This window comes from Lissotriton helveticus, chromosome 10 (genome assembly GCF_964261635.1).
Source record: "Lissotriton helveticus chromosome 10, aLisHel1.1, whole genome shotgun sequence".
In the NCBI taxonomy this organism is placed as follows: Eukaryota; Metazoa; Chordata; class Amphibia; order Caudata; family Salamandridae; genus Lissotriton; species Lissotriton helveticus.
The window spans coordinates 425,062,994-425,081,044 of NC_136071.1; the positions used below are offsets into that span (position 1 = coordinate 425,062,994).

At 49.6% G+C, this 18,051-nt stretch overlaps 1 protein-coding gene across 5 annotated transcripts in view; it reads left to right on the forward strand.

Annotated features, from left to right (window-relative positions):
• The window catches only part of PPL (periplakin), a 465,062-nt gene that overhangs the window by 362,864 nt on the left and 84,147 nt on the right, over nt 1–18,051 (forward strand). For all 5 annotated transcript variants that reach the window (XM_078662907.1, XM_078662909.1, XM_078662905.1 and 2 more), the window contains one exon: nt 9,237–9,332. In XM_078662907.1, the coding sequence (XP_078519033.1) occupies nt 9,237–9,332 (96 nt within the window). The remainder of the gene's footprint in view (nt 1–9,236; nt 9,333–18,051) is intronic.

An 18,051-nucleotide genomic window follows, 5' to 3' on the forward strand; every position in this document is an offset into this window, starting at 1 on the left:
GGTGGCCCCTATGCCCTGGGCACCTATAGTGCATTATACAGGGGCTGACAAGGAGTCCATTTCCAATTGTGGTATGTACCTAGGGTACATGGAATCCATTTTACAGAGAGAGCAGATGACCTGGGGCCCTGATTAGCAGGGAACCAGGTCAACTAAGTCAAAAAACCAGCTAAACACAGGCAAAAAATCTGGGGTAACCATAGTCAGGTAGCCACCTTCCTACATAACCCCCCCCCAAACGAAAGGAGATAAGGCTATCCTTGGCCAGGTAAGCCTATATTGCCTGAGTGGCCATATAAGGAAGTACCTGCACTAGCATGGGTACCCCCTGTCTCATGGTCCACTAAGCAGTCCCTCACCCTTTGGGTATTAGAGGGTCTCCACCATAGGGAATCACTACCTTGGGTGTGTTTATGCAAAGTTAAAGGCTGGTTTGGATATGGAGTATTGAAGTGAGGCTCTACTAATTTAGGGCTTGGCTTCCTCCAATTATCTTCCACCATGTGTGCCTTTCTTTCTTTAACTGAGTTGCACTGTGCTCTCAGGGTCAACCTCTGGCTACCTAAAGCTGGAGGCTGGGTCCCTCTGTTTGGCTTGCTGGTGGGACAGTTCAGGTTTGGGCCCTTTGGGTCCCAGGTTTGGCTGTGCCCAACAGAATCCATCTGTGGGAGGTCCCTAACTGTTTTTAAGGGGGCTCCCTCAGGAGTTTTTAAAGTTTTCACCTCACTAGGGCTACTAGTTTTGGTGCACCTAATCTGTTGATGGGGGTGCTTTATTTGACAGGGGTCCCTCTGGGTCTCACTGTCCTTCTTGTCCTCTGCAGCCCTGGGCTGGCTAAGGCAAGGGAGAGAGGGGCAGGTTACCTGCTCCAGACTGGGTTCCACCTGAGAAGGGTCCCCCGCCATCAGAGGCTCTGTCAGGCCAGGCCTAACAACCTCTGGGGCAGTTCCTTCATCAGGGGTAAGATCAGTTCCCTGAGGAGGCTGATCCTGTCCTAAAGTCTGGTGAGGTGGAGATTTCTCTTCCTCCTCCATGCTCTCAGTTTGTGTGGAGTTATCCATCATTTCAGGTTTCACAACACACATATCAGTTTGAGTTTGGGCTGTGGCCATCACAGCCCCACCAACCTTTTCAGGAGGAGACTCAGTTTGGGTTTCTGCTGTTACCATAACAGCTTTGCTATTCTGTTCAGGAAGAGCTTTTGCTAAAGATGGGGCAGGGAGTTTCTCAGCCCTACCAACCTTTTCAGGAAGGACATCTTGCATTGGGGCTGTAGCCATTACAGCCCCACTAACCTTTCCATTGGAATTTACCATTCTAGAATGGGTTTCCTGTTCAACCTCAGCCCAGGCTGAGATCTCCAAATCATTACCAAGTAGGCAGTCTACAGGCAAGTTTGGTGACACTGCCACTCTCTTTGGGCCAATGACACCTCCCCAGCTGAGACTTACTACTGCCATGGGATGATTTGTTTGGATTCCATCAATGTTTGTAACCTGGTATGTGGCACCAGGTAAAAGTTGCTTAGAGGGGACTATGCCATCAGCCACCATGGTGATGCTAGCCCCTGTGTCTCTAAAAGCTTCAACTTTCAAACCATTGATGATGGGTTCTTGTCTATACTTGCTCAAAGTATTTGGGCAAGCAGAGAAGTTGGCAAACCCCATGCCAGTCTCATAAACAAGATCATTGGGTGATGGGGACCTGGATAGGCCAGGGTCCACCTGAGCTCCAACAGTAAACCCACCCAGATTCCTGGGTGTGCTTCCACTTCCTGGGGGATTACTGCTGACAGTAACAGGAGGTGTTGAAGCTGGCTTTGGAGGTATATTTTCTTTATTGTTATTCTTGGGACAACAGTTGTCTGTTTTGTAATGCCCCACCTGTTTACAGGCATAACAATAAGGCTTTTTCTCAGTTGAAGAAGTGTCTTGGGACCCACCCCCATCCTTGGAGTTTTGGGGCCCTAGGGAAGTCTTTTCTTTATTTTTATCCCCACCCTTATCTTGAGGCTTGGTAGACTCCTTCTTCTGGTTACTGTCCTGATTCTTAGGCCTAATCCTGGTTCTGACCCATTTGTCTGCCTTCTTTCCCAATTCTTGGGGAGAGGTCAGATCAGAGTCCACCAGGTGCTGGTGTAAGAGCTGGTTCTGACAATTACTTAGGATCTGCTCCCTCATAATCAAATTATACAATCCTGTAAAGTCATGTACTTTGCTGCCATGTAGCCAACCCTCCAGAGCCTTAGTTGCACAATCAACAAAATCAGTCCAGTCCTGAGTCTGTGTCTTCTGGGTGTCTCTGAACTTCAACCTGTACTGTTCAGTGGTTAAGCCAAACCCATCTATCAGAACACTCTTCAGGACTTTGTAATTGTTTGCATCCTCATGTCTGACAGTGAGGAGCTTATCTCTCCCTTTCTCTGAAAAGGAGTACCATAAGATTGCTGCCCACTGTTCCTCAGGAACCTGCTGTACCATGCAGGCTCTCTCAAGAGCAGTTATCCACTTGTGGATGTCATCCCCTTCCTTGTAGGGGGGCACAATCTTTGTCAGGTTTCTACTATCATAGGACCTGGGTTTCTCTTTAGGAATATTGCTGCCACTAGTGACATCTAAGCCACTTAATTTCTGCTCTCTTGCCAAGGCAAGTCTAGCTTGAGCCAAGGCTACCTCCTCCCTCTCTATCTGGAGTTTGACAGCCCTCATTTTGGCCCTATGCTCTAGCTTTTGAGAAGCACTCATGCCTCTCTGTGATTCTCTGGAGGCACTAGAAACATGAGAGTCCCCTGAGGGAGATCTCACTCTTCTGTTGCCTGGGAGAATAACATGTTGGGTTCTGGGGAGGTGCTGGCCCTCTCCATTCCCCAGTAGGTCCAAGTTGGCCTGGCTAAGCCTGGCAACTGGAACCTGGCTACCCTGATCCTGAACTTCTAAGTCCTCAACATCTGAGTCCTCATCTAAGTCATCATCATCCTCCTCCTCCTGAGGGGGATCAGTTTCAGGGGGGTTCCCTCCATTTCCTGTGTCTAGGGAAGCTGCCTTTGCCTTCTCTAAGTCATCCTGTTCTAGGATTTCTACCAGGATTTGGCAGGTGGGGCTTCTGCCCCTTTTTAACCCTCTTGCTTTGCACAAGGCAATCAAGTCTCTACGGGTTAACTTGTCATATCCAAAAGTTGCCTGGGTAGGGTCAACTGTCACAGGATTAGACCCTGAGGCTTTTCCTGTGTCAGACATGGTTACTAGTGAGGTGTAAGTGGTGCACTTACCTACACTAAGTGTTTTCCTACTGTACCTTGCTAGTGAGTTGTAGTCAGGGTGTGCTAATCCCTTTTATCTACAACTACTAAGTTCAGTAGAACTTAATATGCTAAGCTTTTGATTTATATGTACCTAGAGGTACTTGATGTGATCTTTCAATTTGATATAAAGATTGCAATGGTAAAACAACAGCAAGCTCAAATCCGCACCGCTGCTCACCAATGTGAGAAGTTGGCCTGGTAGGGGATGTTTCCAATTCTGGAACCACCTACTACCTGACCAAACAATCCCTTATGGTGTCTGGTTGTAAGTCAACCTTATTAGACAAGCTATCCTAGGGGTAGCATGGACTAAGCAGCCTAAAGGCTTAACTTAAGAGGTCGTGTTAAGCGAGCTGTTTTACCACATACAATCCTGTAATACCAAATGAAAGGACACCACACAAGTATATATTATAAAAATATATGTGTTTATTACTAAAAACAATCCCCAGTATTCTTTATGAATAAAGGGGCACAAGCGTTAAATCAAAAGCACTGTTTAAACATACAAGTTGCACAATTATGGATGAGGGCGGGTGGCCACTCAAACCATATACTAAACAAGTGGTATAAGAAAGGCCACTCGAACAGTGGTTAGGCCTAGGGCCTAGGGAATCGCTGGGAGCAGTCAGGACAAGCAATGCTGAAGTCGGGAATGGCCCTCGGGATTCGGGAGATGTGCGGAAAGCGCACGCATGCACCAATGTTAACCAATGGTGCGTAAAAGTCATAGAGTTAAAGTTTAAGGACACTTCCGCTGAACCTAGAGGAACAAAACTTAACACACAGACCCTAGAGGTGTGCACCAGTGTGGGAACACCGGCGGAGCAAAGTTACCTCACCCACAGGAAGTGGGTGCACAGGGTCGAAGTGGCGTCGGGTTTTGACACGCAGGCTCTTGGTGCTTGAAGCTGAAAGGGCTGCAGGCGGGTTAAAGATGAAGTGTCCGGTGGAGTCCAAGGGTGGACTCAAGTTGTAGAGTACCTGAAAGCAGAGGGGACAGAGTCTGGGTCACTCAGCAGTGACCAGGGTGGAACCAGGACGGAACCAGGCAATGTCGGGCGCAATCAGGTGGTCGTCGAGGAGCTTCTCTCCGCTGTCACGTGGGCTCTGGGGCATCTGCGACGTCCAGGAGCAGGTCACGATCTGTCCCACGCAGGCTCTCACCGTCGGTGCAGTCGGCTTCAAGTTTGGAGCAAACAAGCCTTGGCAAGAGCAATCCACGCGGGATCGGAAGATTGCTTCTCACTTGGACCAGGAAGGTCAGAGTCGGGGCTCCTTTTCAGGGGAGCTGGTGTGGATCTGGAGCAACCAGATTCACGAGTCTTCTTAGGTAGTTCGTCGGCACAGGGACCACTAGCCAGCTGGCAAGTGATCGGGCCAACGCGTTGAGCCAAATAGAGCCAAAGGGCCCCACGCAGCACTCGTCGAGTGTGGAGGGCTGAACTTCGGCTCAGGAGCAGCTCAGGGTGGGGGCTTCTCAAACCCCGGTGCACAGCTTCGAGGGTCACTCGTGGGCTGCACGGTCAGCGTCTCGTGGTCAATTCAAGATGGCGTGCCCCACGCTTCCGGTCGCCTCCACGGGTCCCAGCTCTGCAGGGACTGTGGATCGGGCTGTTGGAAGGCAGGCAAGCTTGATCTCGTCGATCTCAGTCGCTCGAGTTCCGGCGGGAACTGCAACTAAGTAGACGTCGAGGGCTGGATGGTGCCTGCTGCTGCAGGGTGGTCACTTCTTGACCACAAGGGAGATTCTTCGGGCTTCCACGTTGAGATGGAGGTCCAAGGGTCCAGAGTTTCGTTTCTAATGTTTCTTCCAGGAAATCTGATGTGCATTGGCACTGCTCCCACTCTTATTCCAATCTGGGGGGCGTGATTACCTGCTAGGTCCCTCCCTATGGGTGGGACCCAGGAAGGGGGTGGATACACCCCTTTCCTTTGATCCAGGCCGCCCTGGCACGAGGGCTGGAGTGCCCCAGAACCGGTTTGGCCGGATTATGCAAGGGGCAGCCTTGTGCGCCCCAGGCAGTGTCTGGTTTCTTTCAAACCTCCCTGCTACAATCCACTATCTCCTGTCTGGAGGGTGGTGACACCCTCCTGTGACAGGAAACCCTTTGTCCAGGCCCCATCTGCTGAGTTTCGGTCAACTGCAGGGGTCCAGACATATGTCTGTGGCAGAGGCATCCATTTTGTGGATCTTAAGGTCTTTGGAGAAATTAACCGCATTTAGTAAAGGAACATGTCTTACCCCTCTAGAGGGGTGGAATGCCATCCCCGTCGCCAGAACTGGCGAGGGGATGGTATTCCAAATCGTATGACACCTTACACGACATGTTTTGATAAAGCCAAACCAAAGTTGCTATTTAACCGCGAGGATTATAAGGCACTTAAGAGTATATGGTATGGCATTATCCTGAAACAGCTTAGGGGGTTGTTCCCGACAGCTGCAGACAGGCTCAGCTCATGCTAGAGCTCCATCTCACATGAAACCACGCACTCTGCCTCCAGGATTGGTGAGGCCTTCCATAGGAGTGGCTCACAGGTTAATATGTGTCCAGATATAGGTTTAGATATAGGTATACTATATCTAAGCAAGGGGTGATTACACCACCTTACCCCAGCTGAGTGATCAGCCAGTTGTGTCAATTTAAGAACCAGCCAGGGGTGGCAAAAGATATGCTGCAGCCCCTGGTAGGCCTTGGTGGCCCCTATGCCCTGGGCACCTATAGTGCATTATACAGGGGCTGAAAGGAGTCCATTTCCAATTGTGGTATGTACCTAGGGTACATGGAATCCATTTTACAGAGAGAGCAGATGGCCTGGGGCCCTGATTAGCAGGGAACCAGGTCAACTAAGTCAAAAAACCAGCTAAACACAGGCAAAAAATCTGGGGTAACCATAGTCAGGTAGCCACCTTCCTACACTATGTTTACCCATGTCCACAGTTGGGACTTAGGCAAATCTAGTCTGAGTAGCTCCCTATTGCTACCATTTCAGTAACTCATTCAGATACAATTTAACACCTCATGTATGACAACTTCTGTGAGTAACCAATGGTCGGCTTGAGGATGTCAGGAGCAGAAACACCTCTTCTGATAGCTGGAGTGAGAGAAGGGCGTGATGCAGCTGGTGAGAGTAGCGCTTACATGGAGATGACGGCTGGTGTCTGAGCGGCCTCAAAACATAACCCCTTGGCCACAGCTGTATATTGTCAAGTAGTAGATAATACATTTCTCCTTTGTAAGGGGGGATATTTTATCATAGGTCTGCGTTGGTTGCAGCACATTCTTTGAGAGATCTCACACCAACAAAAGACTACAAGGCTCAGAAGTGAAAACCTCTGTATGGAGGGCTTTGAGGGGTGACCATCCCTACCTCCTACTTCTGATCAGATTATGGTCAAGCATCCCCATTAATGACCTCCTCTTGGCCGAACGAACTTCAGTTTGATTTCATGTGGTGGCCTGGAGTTGGACTCTTCTTTATTGCCCCTACTGACACCGTGTTTGCCTCATGAGCGCTTGAGGGGGCAGAAGGATGCAGATCCCCTGCCCCCTAGTCTTCAAACCCAGTAAAGGTGGATAATGTAAGTGTTCGCTACCCATCCTGCAAACAGCGTCCTGACAATGCACGTTGAGGTGACCCCCACTTATAATTGTGAATCATCATGAGAGAGGAATTCATCAACGAGAGGGCAGGCCACCACAAAACCACCCAGCACCTAACACTGGCTGGAAAAACTTCTGACATGTCACAGGCCAGATGCTCAAAAGCATCTGAGGACACGACTAAAAATGAAATAATTGTTTGCGGATGGTGTTAGAACTGTAGTGCCCATTTTTTGGGCGGCTCTATGGCCAAAACCATGTGAAGTAAATAATGCTTATTGTTGTAACGTCATATATTCCAAAAGAACAGTCGGAGAAAGAAGAAAAAACTAAAACGTATGGGACTAGACTAGAGCCTCCCAGACCAATTCGTAGAAGTATTTGTGAAGATGGGTTAGTACTACAGGAGTACTTGTATTCGTACTCATACATTTCTTTGTGGATTGGTCCTAAAACGCCCAACTCCTTTTTAATAAAAGTGCAAAGAGGGCATGGTCTTCTCTATTTGTATTAATTTTTATATCAATATTCCCTGAATCCAGTTTATTCCCGTTTTAGATGCTTTGAGGCTAATTCACTAAGGCAAGTAAGAGTACGTAAAAGACTACTACAGGCGCACTACTTTATATACACAAAAATGGCTTTGAGGATTGCTCACAAAGATAAATTTAAGCACAAGTAAATCTATTGGTGTAAATTCACACATAGACTTTGTAGTAAATGTTCTGCTTTTGACTGTTTACCATTTCAAGTGTAAATTTTCTCCGACGAGTAGACAGACATGGCTTCAGCCCCTGAAAGAGGGGGTGGAGTCACATTTATGAGTCTAAAGTTAGTACAACCAAAAAGGACACAAAACATTAGTTGATCAGACCTGGAGTAAGTCCAGCTCGAAACATGTTCAACCACTTGGTACTGCAACACCTCCCCACTGAAATTAATGTAGCCATGGACTTAATATAGAACGAAGTAGCAAATGCTGTTAAAATAAATTCATTTATTTCAACTTAAAAAAAAAATATATATATATATATATATGTGTGTGTATGTGTGTGTGTGTGTGTAACCGCCATGTCAATGCAATAAATACCATCTGAAAAAGCACATATCTTCTGAGTCTGTGTCCTTGTGGTGCATTCACAGCACGTTATCTGGGACTGCTTTATATATATATATGAATTATTTTTTTTTAATTAAAGTTACATTTATTTTTAATTGAAAATGTTATTAAAATATTATATCATAACGTATTTATTTTGTTATGCATGTAGCGTTAAATTAAAAATATATATATATATATATATATATATGTAATTTAATGCTATATGCATAACAAAAGAAATAAATTTACTTTTTTTTTTATTTAAATGAATTTTATATGTAACTTGTATTCTTGAACCCATAATTAGCAAATGCAAACATGTTACTTTAGGTGGGTTTTTTAAAAAGTAAGTCTTTAAAAAGCAATTTTAGTTCAATTCAATGTATTTAAATCAATTAAATATTTAATTCAAGGTTAGGTTCTGCCACCCAAATAAAAAAAAGACGGACTGGGAAGATGGGGTAAGGCATGCTCATACACAAGAGCCATGCATCAACCGTTAAAGACACCCTAAAAATAAGACCGGTGAAGAGAAAATGTATCATGCATAAAGAAAAGGGAATTAGCAACCAGCATGGGCTAGGCACATCTGGTCAGAGGTCAGGAATGAAACGCCTCCAGCAAGAAACATATTCTTGGAATACTGCACATACACTCCAACACATGTCAAAATAGATGTCACACAAGTATATAAGTCTTGTTTCTGATGGGATGATCCATCCGGACATTACTGTGGGGACTACCCTCCTAACCAAACCATCTACACTTGCATGCAACAGTGCATCGTTGAACGCCTCCCTCCACATGGAGATCTTTCTTTGAACAAGCCACATTTGCAGTCTAAAGCCTACTAAAAATATAGTGCGTGGAGACTTTAGGATTTGGCAGTGTGGGTACTATGTCAAAAAATTGATGGGAGTTCCGTCTGGCATGTTATTCAGTGGCACAGAAAATAAGGCAGAACCCCACCTTTTAACATGTCCACAAAACTCTAAATAGGGCTGTTTGTAATAGTAAAGGATGCGCTATATTGAACACGGTTAATATACCATATTTAATAAGGTGCACTGCATACAGATTCTTTAAATATAACCCATAAAAGTAGGGAATTTGGGTCACAGTATATCTCTTTCCCAGTTTAACCCTGACAGTCCACCACATCACTCACTATTGAACTCACTGCCCCAAAACCCCAATTCACACCGATTCTCCTTTCCTTTGAATGCAGGCTCACATGGAAGCAGTGCACGCCGACTGGAAAGAATACCTCAACCTGCTGATTTGTGAGGAAAGTCATCTGAAATACATGGAGGATTACCACCAGGTATGGCGGAAGGTTTAATGGGATCACTAAACACGGAGGAATTGATGCCATGTTCTGGAAGTGTGTTGCCCTTTGTGGTGCCACACATGGATGAATGTGAACTGTAAATAGGTTGGCAATCGAGAGATCATATATGTAGGAACATACACTGGGAGCTATAAACGTGTTCTTCATTAAGGTACCACATATGGGTGAATGCCAGCTATGAATAAGCTGTGTATGAGAGATCACACGTGGTGCAGTATATGCCATGAACTACAAGTGTGTTATCAAATGAGGTCCCATTCCTGGATGAATGTGAGCTGTGAATGGGTTGTGAATTGAGAGTTCACACGTGGAGGGGTCAATGCAGTGGGATACAAATGTGTTCTCCTCTCAGGTACCCTACATGGGTGAATGTGAGCTGGGAATGGAGAGTTCACACATGGAGGGGTCTGTGCCGTGGGATACAAACATGTTCTCCTCTCCGGTACCCTAAATGTATGAACATGAGCTGTGAGTGGAGAGTTCACACACGGAGGGGTCTGTGCCGTGGGATACAAACATGTTCTCCTCTCCGGTACCCTAAATGTATGAACATGAGCTGTGAGTGGAGAGTTCACACACGGAGGGGTCTGTGCCGTGGGATACAAACATGTTCTCCTCTCCGGTACCCTACATGGGGGAATGTGAGCTGTGAATGGAGAGTTCACACATGGAGGGGTCAATGCTGTTGGATACAAATGTGTTCTCCTCTGAGGTACCCTAAATGTGTGTACGTGAGCTGTGATTGGAGAGTTCACACATGGAGGGGTCTGTGCCCTGGGATACAAATGTGTTCTCTTCTCAGGTACCCTACATGGGTGAACATGAGCGGAGAGATAACACATGGAGGGGTGTGTGTCGTGGGATACAAACGTGTTCTCCTCTTAGGAACCCTACATGGGTGAACGCAAGCTGTGAATAGGTTGTGAAGGAAGAGTTCACACATGTCGAAATAAGTGCCCATGACTATTAGCATGGTCATCCAATGAAAGTCACCGTGCCTGCCCCCGGTGTGGTGGGCAGTGAAGAGTTCTCCTTGTAGAAGAGGGTTTCTTGCCTCTGTCTGTGAGGGGGTTTCCAGAGAAAGCCTTGGTTGTATGACCTTTTTGTTCTACTAGCAGAGGCCGTGTCGCCATGTGGTGCAACAGACATGATGTTTATTTATTTATTTAATGCGATTTTATATAGCGCGCACATTACCCGCGCTTTACATAAGAACCAGTTGCGATACATAAGGATTTAGAATTACATGAGTTACATAAAAGATACAAACAGAAAAAAATTGCAAATGTACAAGTTGTAAAGACACAAAAGGAAGAGATAGAAACAGAAAAAAAATGCAAATGTACAAGTTGTAAAGTCACTCAAGGAAGAGTTACAAATGGATAAACTAAGAGTCACATAGGAATGGTAGAGAGTACAAAGGTCTACTGCATATACTAGTGATTAGAGTTATCTCTATATATATATATATATACACATAGTAGATTTTCTCAGGTCAAGACCCAAAAAAAAAAAAACAGGAGAGCTGAGTTCCATTAAGTGAGGTCGTAGGGGGGACGCAGTCACAGCATTAAGGGAGGGCAGTAGAATGTCTGCTGTTTCGCAAGATGGTGGACCAAGGAGCGACAACAGGAGACGGTCCCAAAATGGCGGGGTGCACACGTGTTTCCAGTCCAGAAGCAGCTCTGAATGTGTTTGGTATCAAAATGGCAGAGAGGGGGTCGGGGAGAAAGACGCGCTATACTTTAAAACAAACTTCACTGCTCGTGCACAGAAGGGTAACTGCGGCATTCTTGCAGCATATGAGGTGCTGGTGCGGCTGCAGCAGCCCCCAGAACTCGGAGTCGTTGTTGATGGTCTGTTCCACGGCCTCGGCTGTAAACATGGGGGTCTACCCGTCCTCCTAGTCGGGGGGCCGCGGCCCAGCCTGCAGCAGCCGGCGGTGCAGCTCCCTGAAGAGGCTCTCCATCAGGCGGTCAGGTAGATGGCGGCTTGCTCCTGGATGCGCAGAGCCACCCGGCTGTCCACCATCCAGCGGTAGTAGCGGCCTACGGACAGGGTCAGCCCGCAGCGCGCAGACTTGCCCCGGATCAGGCGATCGGCGCTGCCGGTGCTCATGTTGTAGAGGGAGAGGGCACCCAGCGCCGCCGCCGTGCCCCCGCGCCCCCGCGGACAGGCTCCAGATGAGCACCCCCTCTGACCCTCGGAATCTGCCATACCTGTAGCGGGAGTGCCCAGGTCGACCTTGTGAGGAGTTCTTGGCCTTTGGTGTCAGACTTCATTGCTTCCTTCCAAGGCAGGGCTAATGGCGAGCTGCGTGGTTTTTCACACTAACCAGATGCTGGAGCTCTGCCTGCAGCCTTGCCGTTGGGCAGCAGGTATCGCAGTGGTTGTCTGCTTGGCCTGGCGTCTAGCTGGAGCACCGTGAGCCTTCGTTGTTTGTTTTCAGTCCCACAAAGGGAGTGAGAAATAATCTGCACCCTACTCCTCCCTACTTCATCCTCCTGCTGCCACTGTGTTGCTCCAGTGGGCCCTTCCTGTGCACAATAAACGATCCACCCACATCCAACTCTGGGGCCTAGTAGTTGCATCGGTACCCTTGTCCCACAACCCTCCACCCAAATGATACACAGACAAGTATGTTGGGAATAGAAAGTTGCAGGTTTATTTGTGATACAAATAACAGAGCGGGTTAACTGACAGGCGACCCCTCCACCCGCAACCCCTTGTTGCAGGGCGCCTGAAGTAGAGCCAATGAAGCAGACACTAGTGGCCCTGGCCACGTGTCGACCTGGGAGGCAAGCCTCCCCCCGATGGACCTATCGTCCACCTGCCCCCCCCACCTCTGAACCAGGGAGAGTCAACTCACACCTTGCCCAGCCAGGAGGGGCGTTATTAGCAAACCCCCGGTTGCTCAGGCTTACAACCGCCCTAAGGACTAACGGGGTGCCGTTGAACCGAGTCCCCAAGAAGGGCCCCTTGGCTTATGTATGACTCAGTATTGTGCCTCTCGCACTGTGGCTTCAGGTCCTGTTCCTGCGCCTGTCCTGCATGGGGGTCGCCTTGTAACTCCTCCTGCAACCTGGAAAACAAAAACATCATTAATATTCCCCCCTCCCCACTTCCCCCCTTTCAGCGGGTGAGCGGTAGGGAGGGGAGTGAAATTGCGGGCCTCGCGTCCGGCGTCGTGGGGGAAGTGAGGGGGAAGGAGGGGGCTCGGGGCCTATGTCTGAGGCTGGCGAGGACAGCCTGGAGCGTCCGACAGTGGAAGGGGGCAGCAGCAAAGAGGGCGCCGGGGAGGAAGTGCACCCCATATCAGTCCAAGGGAAAGGGGGGTGGCCTACCCATGTCCGACCCCGCCCCCATTCCCTCCCCCTGGCGGGCCTGCGGTTTCCTGCGCACTACTACGGGGTTTGCCCTCCTATGGGGTCCCCTGCAGGGACCGCGGGCCTCCCGCATAGTAGTTGCATCGGTACCCTTGTCCCACAACCCTCCACCCAAATGATACACAGACAAGTATGTTGGGAATAGAAAGTTGCAGGTTTATTTGTGATACAAATAACAGAGCGGGTTAACTGACAGGCGACCCCGCAACCCCGCAACCCCTTGTTGCAGGGCGCCTGAAGTAGAGCCAATGAAGCAGACACTAGTGGCCCTGGCCACGTGTCGACCTGGGAGGCAAGCCTCCCCCCGATGGACCTATCGTCCACCTGCCCCCCCCACCTCTGAACCAGGGAGAGTCAACTCACACCTTGCCCAGCCAGGAGGGGCGTTATTAGCAAACCCCCGGTTGCTCAGGCTTACAACCGCCCTAAGGACTAACGGGGTGCCGTTGAACCAAGTCCCCAAGAAGGGCCCCTTGGCTTATGTATGACTCAGTATTGTGCCTCTCGCACTGTGGCTTCAGGTCCTGTTCCTGCGCCTGTCCTGCATGGGGGTCGCCTTGTACTTTTCCACAGCCCTGGGCGTGGCACCCGCTGCGCCCAGAGCCCCCACTACCTAGCCTTTAGTTCTCTTCTTTATCTACATCCGGCTCTTTCTAGCGCTTCCCCCAAGTCTAAGAGGAAAATCGCCATCCCAACTTTGGACAAATTGCACCCCGTCGGATTCCCAGCAACCAATAGACTTGGCATGCAGCAAGCCATGCCTGATAAAACCTATGCCTCTCTGTTCGCTAAATTTGCGCATTGCCGCGTTGACGCGCCTGCGGGTGACTTCTAATGCTTCCCGTGATATTGCACCATGCCAAATTGGTCTGGGGGAAATTTCTGACCAGTAAATGTTGCACTGTCCTAACTCGCCGCTCAGGATGCTCAAGTCTTTCCTCATTGTATCTAACAAACGCCTTTTGCCTAATGCCACCAGGTCGTTCCCCCCCAGGTGCACCACTAGTATGCTTGGCTTCTGCTTGTGTTCCCTCAATAATCTACGCAGCGTCCCTAACAGTGCAACCCAGTGCATCCCCGGGAAGCCGAACCATGATATCTTGGTGTTGTTAAACCCGTGCTTCCATGTGTTGGCATTCACCCATCTCGCCAGTCTCGTGACATAGGAGTGCCCCAACACCCATACCTCTTTCCCTGTAATAAAACACAGTGTGTTGTAAAATGTATTTTATTGACACACTTAAAAGGCACTGCAATGACAAACACACACCACGTGGCTACCGAAATGTGAACCACCATGTTTACTTATGTCATGACTATTATTATATACATTATTTACACATCATTGACCACCTGTCTGCTCACCGGGAGTATCACGCTTAGAGGTCTGACGTACCTCCTATAGCAGTTGGAATCCCAACGACCCACTTTTTTTATTGTTTCGTCAGGGAGGCCTGCCCTGAAAGCCGTGGTGGCTGCGCCTATCCTAAAGGAATGCGTGCTAAACTTTGCCCCTTCTATTTTGTATCCCGCCAGGAATAAGCACCCCTGCATCACATGGTCCACCTGATACTTAGTGACCGGGGAACAATCAGAGTGGATAAGTAGCAGGCCGTCTGACTGAGGGCGGCGAGGCAGGAAAGCGGCCAGCAGAGCCACTGGGCAGTAACTGTCATTCCCCAAGCGCTGTAATGTGATGGTCCTACCCTTGCCTGACTGGTCTGTCTTGGAGGAGTGTAGGAAGATCTCAACTGACTCTGCCGTTGTGCGGATGTCCCTGAACGAGATGGCCCTGGAGTTGGACTCTTTTTTGGACCGTGCCACTAGTTCGCTGATCCTAAATGCTCCGAAGAATGCTAAGCTAAACATTACTGCAAAGAGGGCTGCCTCATAAGCGGAGTGTGTAACTGTCGGCAAGGCATCTATCATGCTCTTCAGGGTGTCATAATCAATGGGGGCCCTCTGATCTGCCAATCTGGGCATCACTCTCGCCCAACCTTTGAGTGCCGCCCTTGTTGTGAACTCTGTCGTGGGGTCCTTCTGACCTGACAATCGAGCATGGTGCCCAATGGCGGACAAATGCCCCGCCATCCAAGAGTGGCTCTTCCCTTCATCCCTCGCCCAGACCATGAATGCCTGCACTTTTTCAAACTGCCTAGAGTCCTCCCGCTCCCAAGGGCCCATGACCTCGCAGAATGTCCTCACACAAGTTTGGTATCTCCTCATCGTACTAGGTGCTACTGACATCTCGCCTAGTTCTCTGATGCGCTGCGCCACCGCAGCAGGTGCCATAGCCGAGCCGGGAAAGGCGTCATCTCTTCCCTCGCCCTGGGCCACGCCTCTCGGAACCGCTGCCAATGGAAACGTGAAAGTGCGTCAGCAGCCGTGTTTAAGGCTCCCGGGATGTGCTTAGCTTTGCATTCCACATTGTTGTATAAACACACTTTGACCAGTTCCCTTAATAAACATAACACAAGTGCACAAGACGCTGACTGGGTATTGATGGCTTGGACTACCGCCATATTATCTGACCATAAAACCACTCTTTTCGCAGACAGTAGGGCCGGCCAGAGGTGGAAAGCCACCACAATCGGGAATAGTTCTAAAACTGTTATGTTGGAGGTAATCTTTTTCTTCCTCCAAGCATTGGGCCACCCCGCCGCGCACCAATCTTTGTCCAGAATTGCCCCAAAGCCATCCCTTCCTGACGCGTCAGTAAACAACGTCAGTTCCTGGCTGCTAGTCCAGGGTTCCCTCCATATCACTGATCCGTTGAAATGTTCGAGGAAGTCCCCCCACACCTTAAGGTCTTCTTTGACCCCAAAACTCAACCTCACTTGGTGGTGCCTGCGCTTGATCTTTGCTGCTGTCCTGGCCAACCTGCGCGCGAAAGCCCTGCCCGCTGGTATCACTTTTGTAGCGAAGCTTAATCTCCCGTGCAGGCTCTGGATGTCGTCTAATGATACCTTGTCCTGCCCTAGCACCTGTTTAATTTGAGCCGCTAGCTCTGTGACCTTATCTGCTGGGAGCCTGGCCTCACCTGCTAACGTGTCAATTTCTATCCCTAAGAAAACTAAGGCCTGCGCTGGACCCACGGTCTTCCCAGGAGCCAGAGGCACTCCAAGATACTTAGTCATTCTTTGAAATTTCGCCAATGCCTCTGCACACTCCTCTGACTCTGCTTCGCCTACAAACAGGAAGTCATCCAGGTAATGGGTGACGCCTCGTACACCTTCCACGCCTTGCAGTACCCATTGTAAGAATGTGCTGAAGGCTTCAAAGAAAGCGCAGGAAATGGAGCAACCCATGGGCATACATCTGTCGTAATAGTACTCATTGCCCAGCCTAAAGCCCAGTAAGTTCTGGCTGCTGGGGTGCACTGGCAGGAGCCGGAAAGCAGACTCAATATCCGCCTTTGCTAACCAGGCCCCTTTTCCGGCTCTACGCACGAGGTCCATGGCCACATCGAATGAACAATATGAGACAGAGCATACCCCTTCCTCTAGGTTGTGATTAATTGACTCTCCCTCCGGGTATGACAGGTGGTGGATCAGCCTGAATGATCCAGGCTCTTTCTTTGGTACTATCCCCAGCGGTGATACCACGAAGTTGTCTAGTGGAGGTAGCGGGAAAGGGCCAGCAACCCTCCCAAGCTCTAGTTCCTTGCTAACTTTGGCTCTTACTACCTCAGGGTTGTCCCTAGCCGACTTCAAATTGTCTACATCTCTGGCGGCAGGGGCTCCTACGTATGGAATAATGAAACCCTCAGCAAAACCCCCCAGGAGCAATCTCCCATCAATTTTGTTGGGGTATTTGTTCAGCAATGGCACCATTCGCTCCAGTTTAATCGGTGAGGGCCCTTTCGCAGCGCCTAACTCTGGCGAATCTGGCGGCAATCCTAGGGAAGCGCAGGCAGTGGGTGTTCTGTTAAGCCGCAGAATGCCGGGGGGGAAGGGGGATGGGCAGGGAGGGGTGCATGGGCGCGCTATGGATGCGGGTGAGTTACTTGTGTTGCCCACCCCTACCCCCGTGATAGCTACCTTGTCTTTGTCCTTTGTTAGACCTACATGCTCCCACCTGGTGCTGCCCTCCTCAATTGCTACACTTGTGCGTGAATCTGCAGGAACTCCCCCAATGGCAATGTCCACCGTTGAATAGTCTACATGACCCTGGAGATGACCCTGTTGAAGGCTTCCCACTTCCCCTCTTTTGACCTCTCCCCCTGTGGCCCCCTCGAAAGGGCGGCATCTTATGTTCCTGCTGGGCTGTAGAGCTGTTTTTGTCAATAGGCAACGCTTGGCTTTCCTGTACCTTACTGTTGGTCGTCACCCCTTGGAGCGCCCTGGACCCCATATGGTCCATCCACAACTGCACCTCTTTATGATCCCAACGCATGTTAGGAGATCTAGACATCTTTTTTCTGAACTCCCTATCATATTCTAACCAGCCTACACCTCCCCACTTTTTTGCTTCGTTATGCATGAGCCTCCCATACTGTACCAACGCTGGTCCTTGGTCGCTAAACTTCTCCATAATGACCGAGGACAGTATAGCAAAGGCCTCCAACCAATTATCAATACTCTTTTCTGGCCAAGGCTGGAATCTCACTTTCTTTTCGTCTTCTTTCACACCTGCCTTGCGTGCATCTGCCCCCTGCTGACCCAGCATCAGTAAAGAGAAGATATCTAAAAATTCTCGCCTCCATATTAATTCCTTTGCTGCCTGTGGGACTTCCCAAGATAAGCAAGAGCGACCTGATAGTAAGGGGGCGTCGAATTGCACATCATCCTCGCCTGGCAACGCTGGGGAGGGGGGTGGTGGCGTGGAAGCGGGTGTCGCTGTGTTAGAAGGGGGCGCTGGCGGAGCTATCGAGTTTGGTGGCTGTGGTGCCGGGGGCGCGGGCACTGCCGGGGTCGCTGGCGTAACGTGCGGTCCCGGGGGGTCAACAGAATATGCCGAACCTGCCCCCGGAGGTGCGGGTGAAATGCTGGATATGCCGGTGCCCTCTTGCCCTCTCCCAGTATCTCCCGATGTATTATGGTCAACAACACCGGCTCCCCACACATTGGATGGTAGACCCCCCCCCCCGCTGGGCCCAGGCCTCACACTTTCCCTCATCTCTTTCATGAATATTTCCAGTGTGGACATCATCTTACCCAGATCGCTTCTGGTAGCATATTCCACTGCCGGGGGACTGTTAGCAGGCAAGCTTGATGGGCCAGGGAACTCCTGGGCCCTAGTCGACAAGTGCGAAGTGCCCGGTACGTCATGCACTACAGCGACTGCGGTGTTAACAGTGCCCTTCT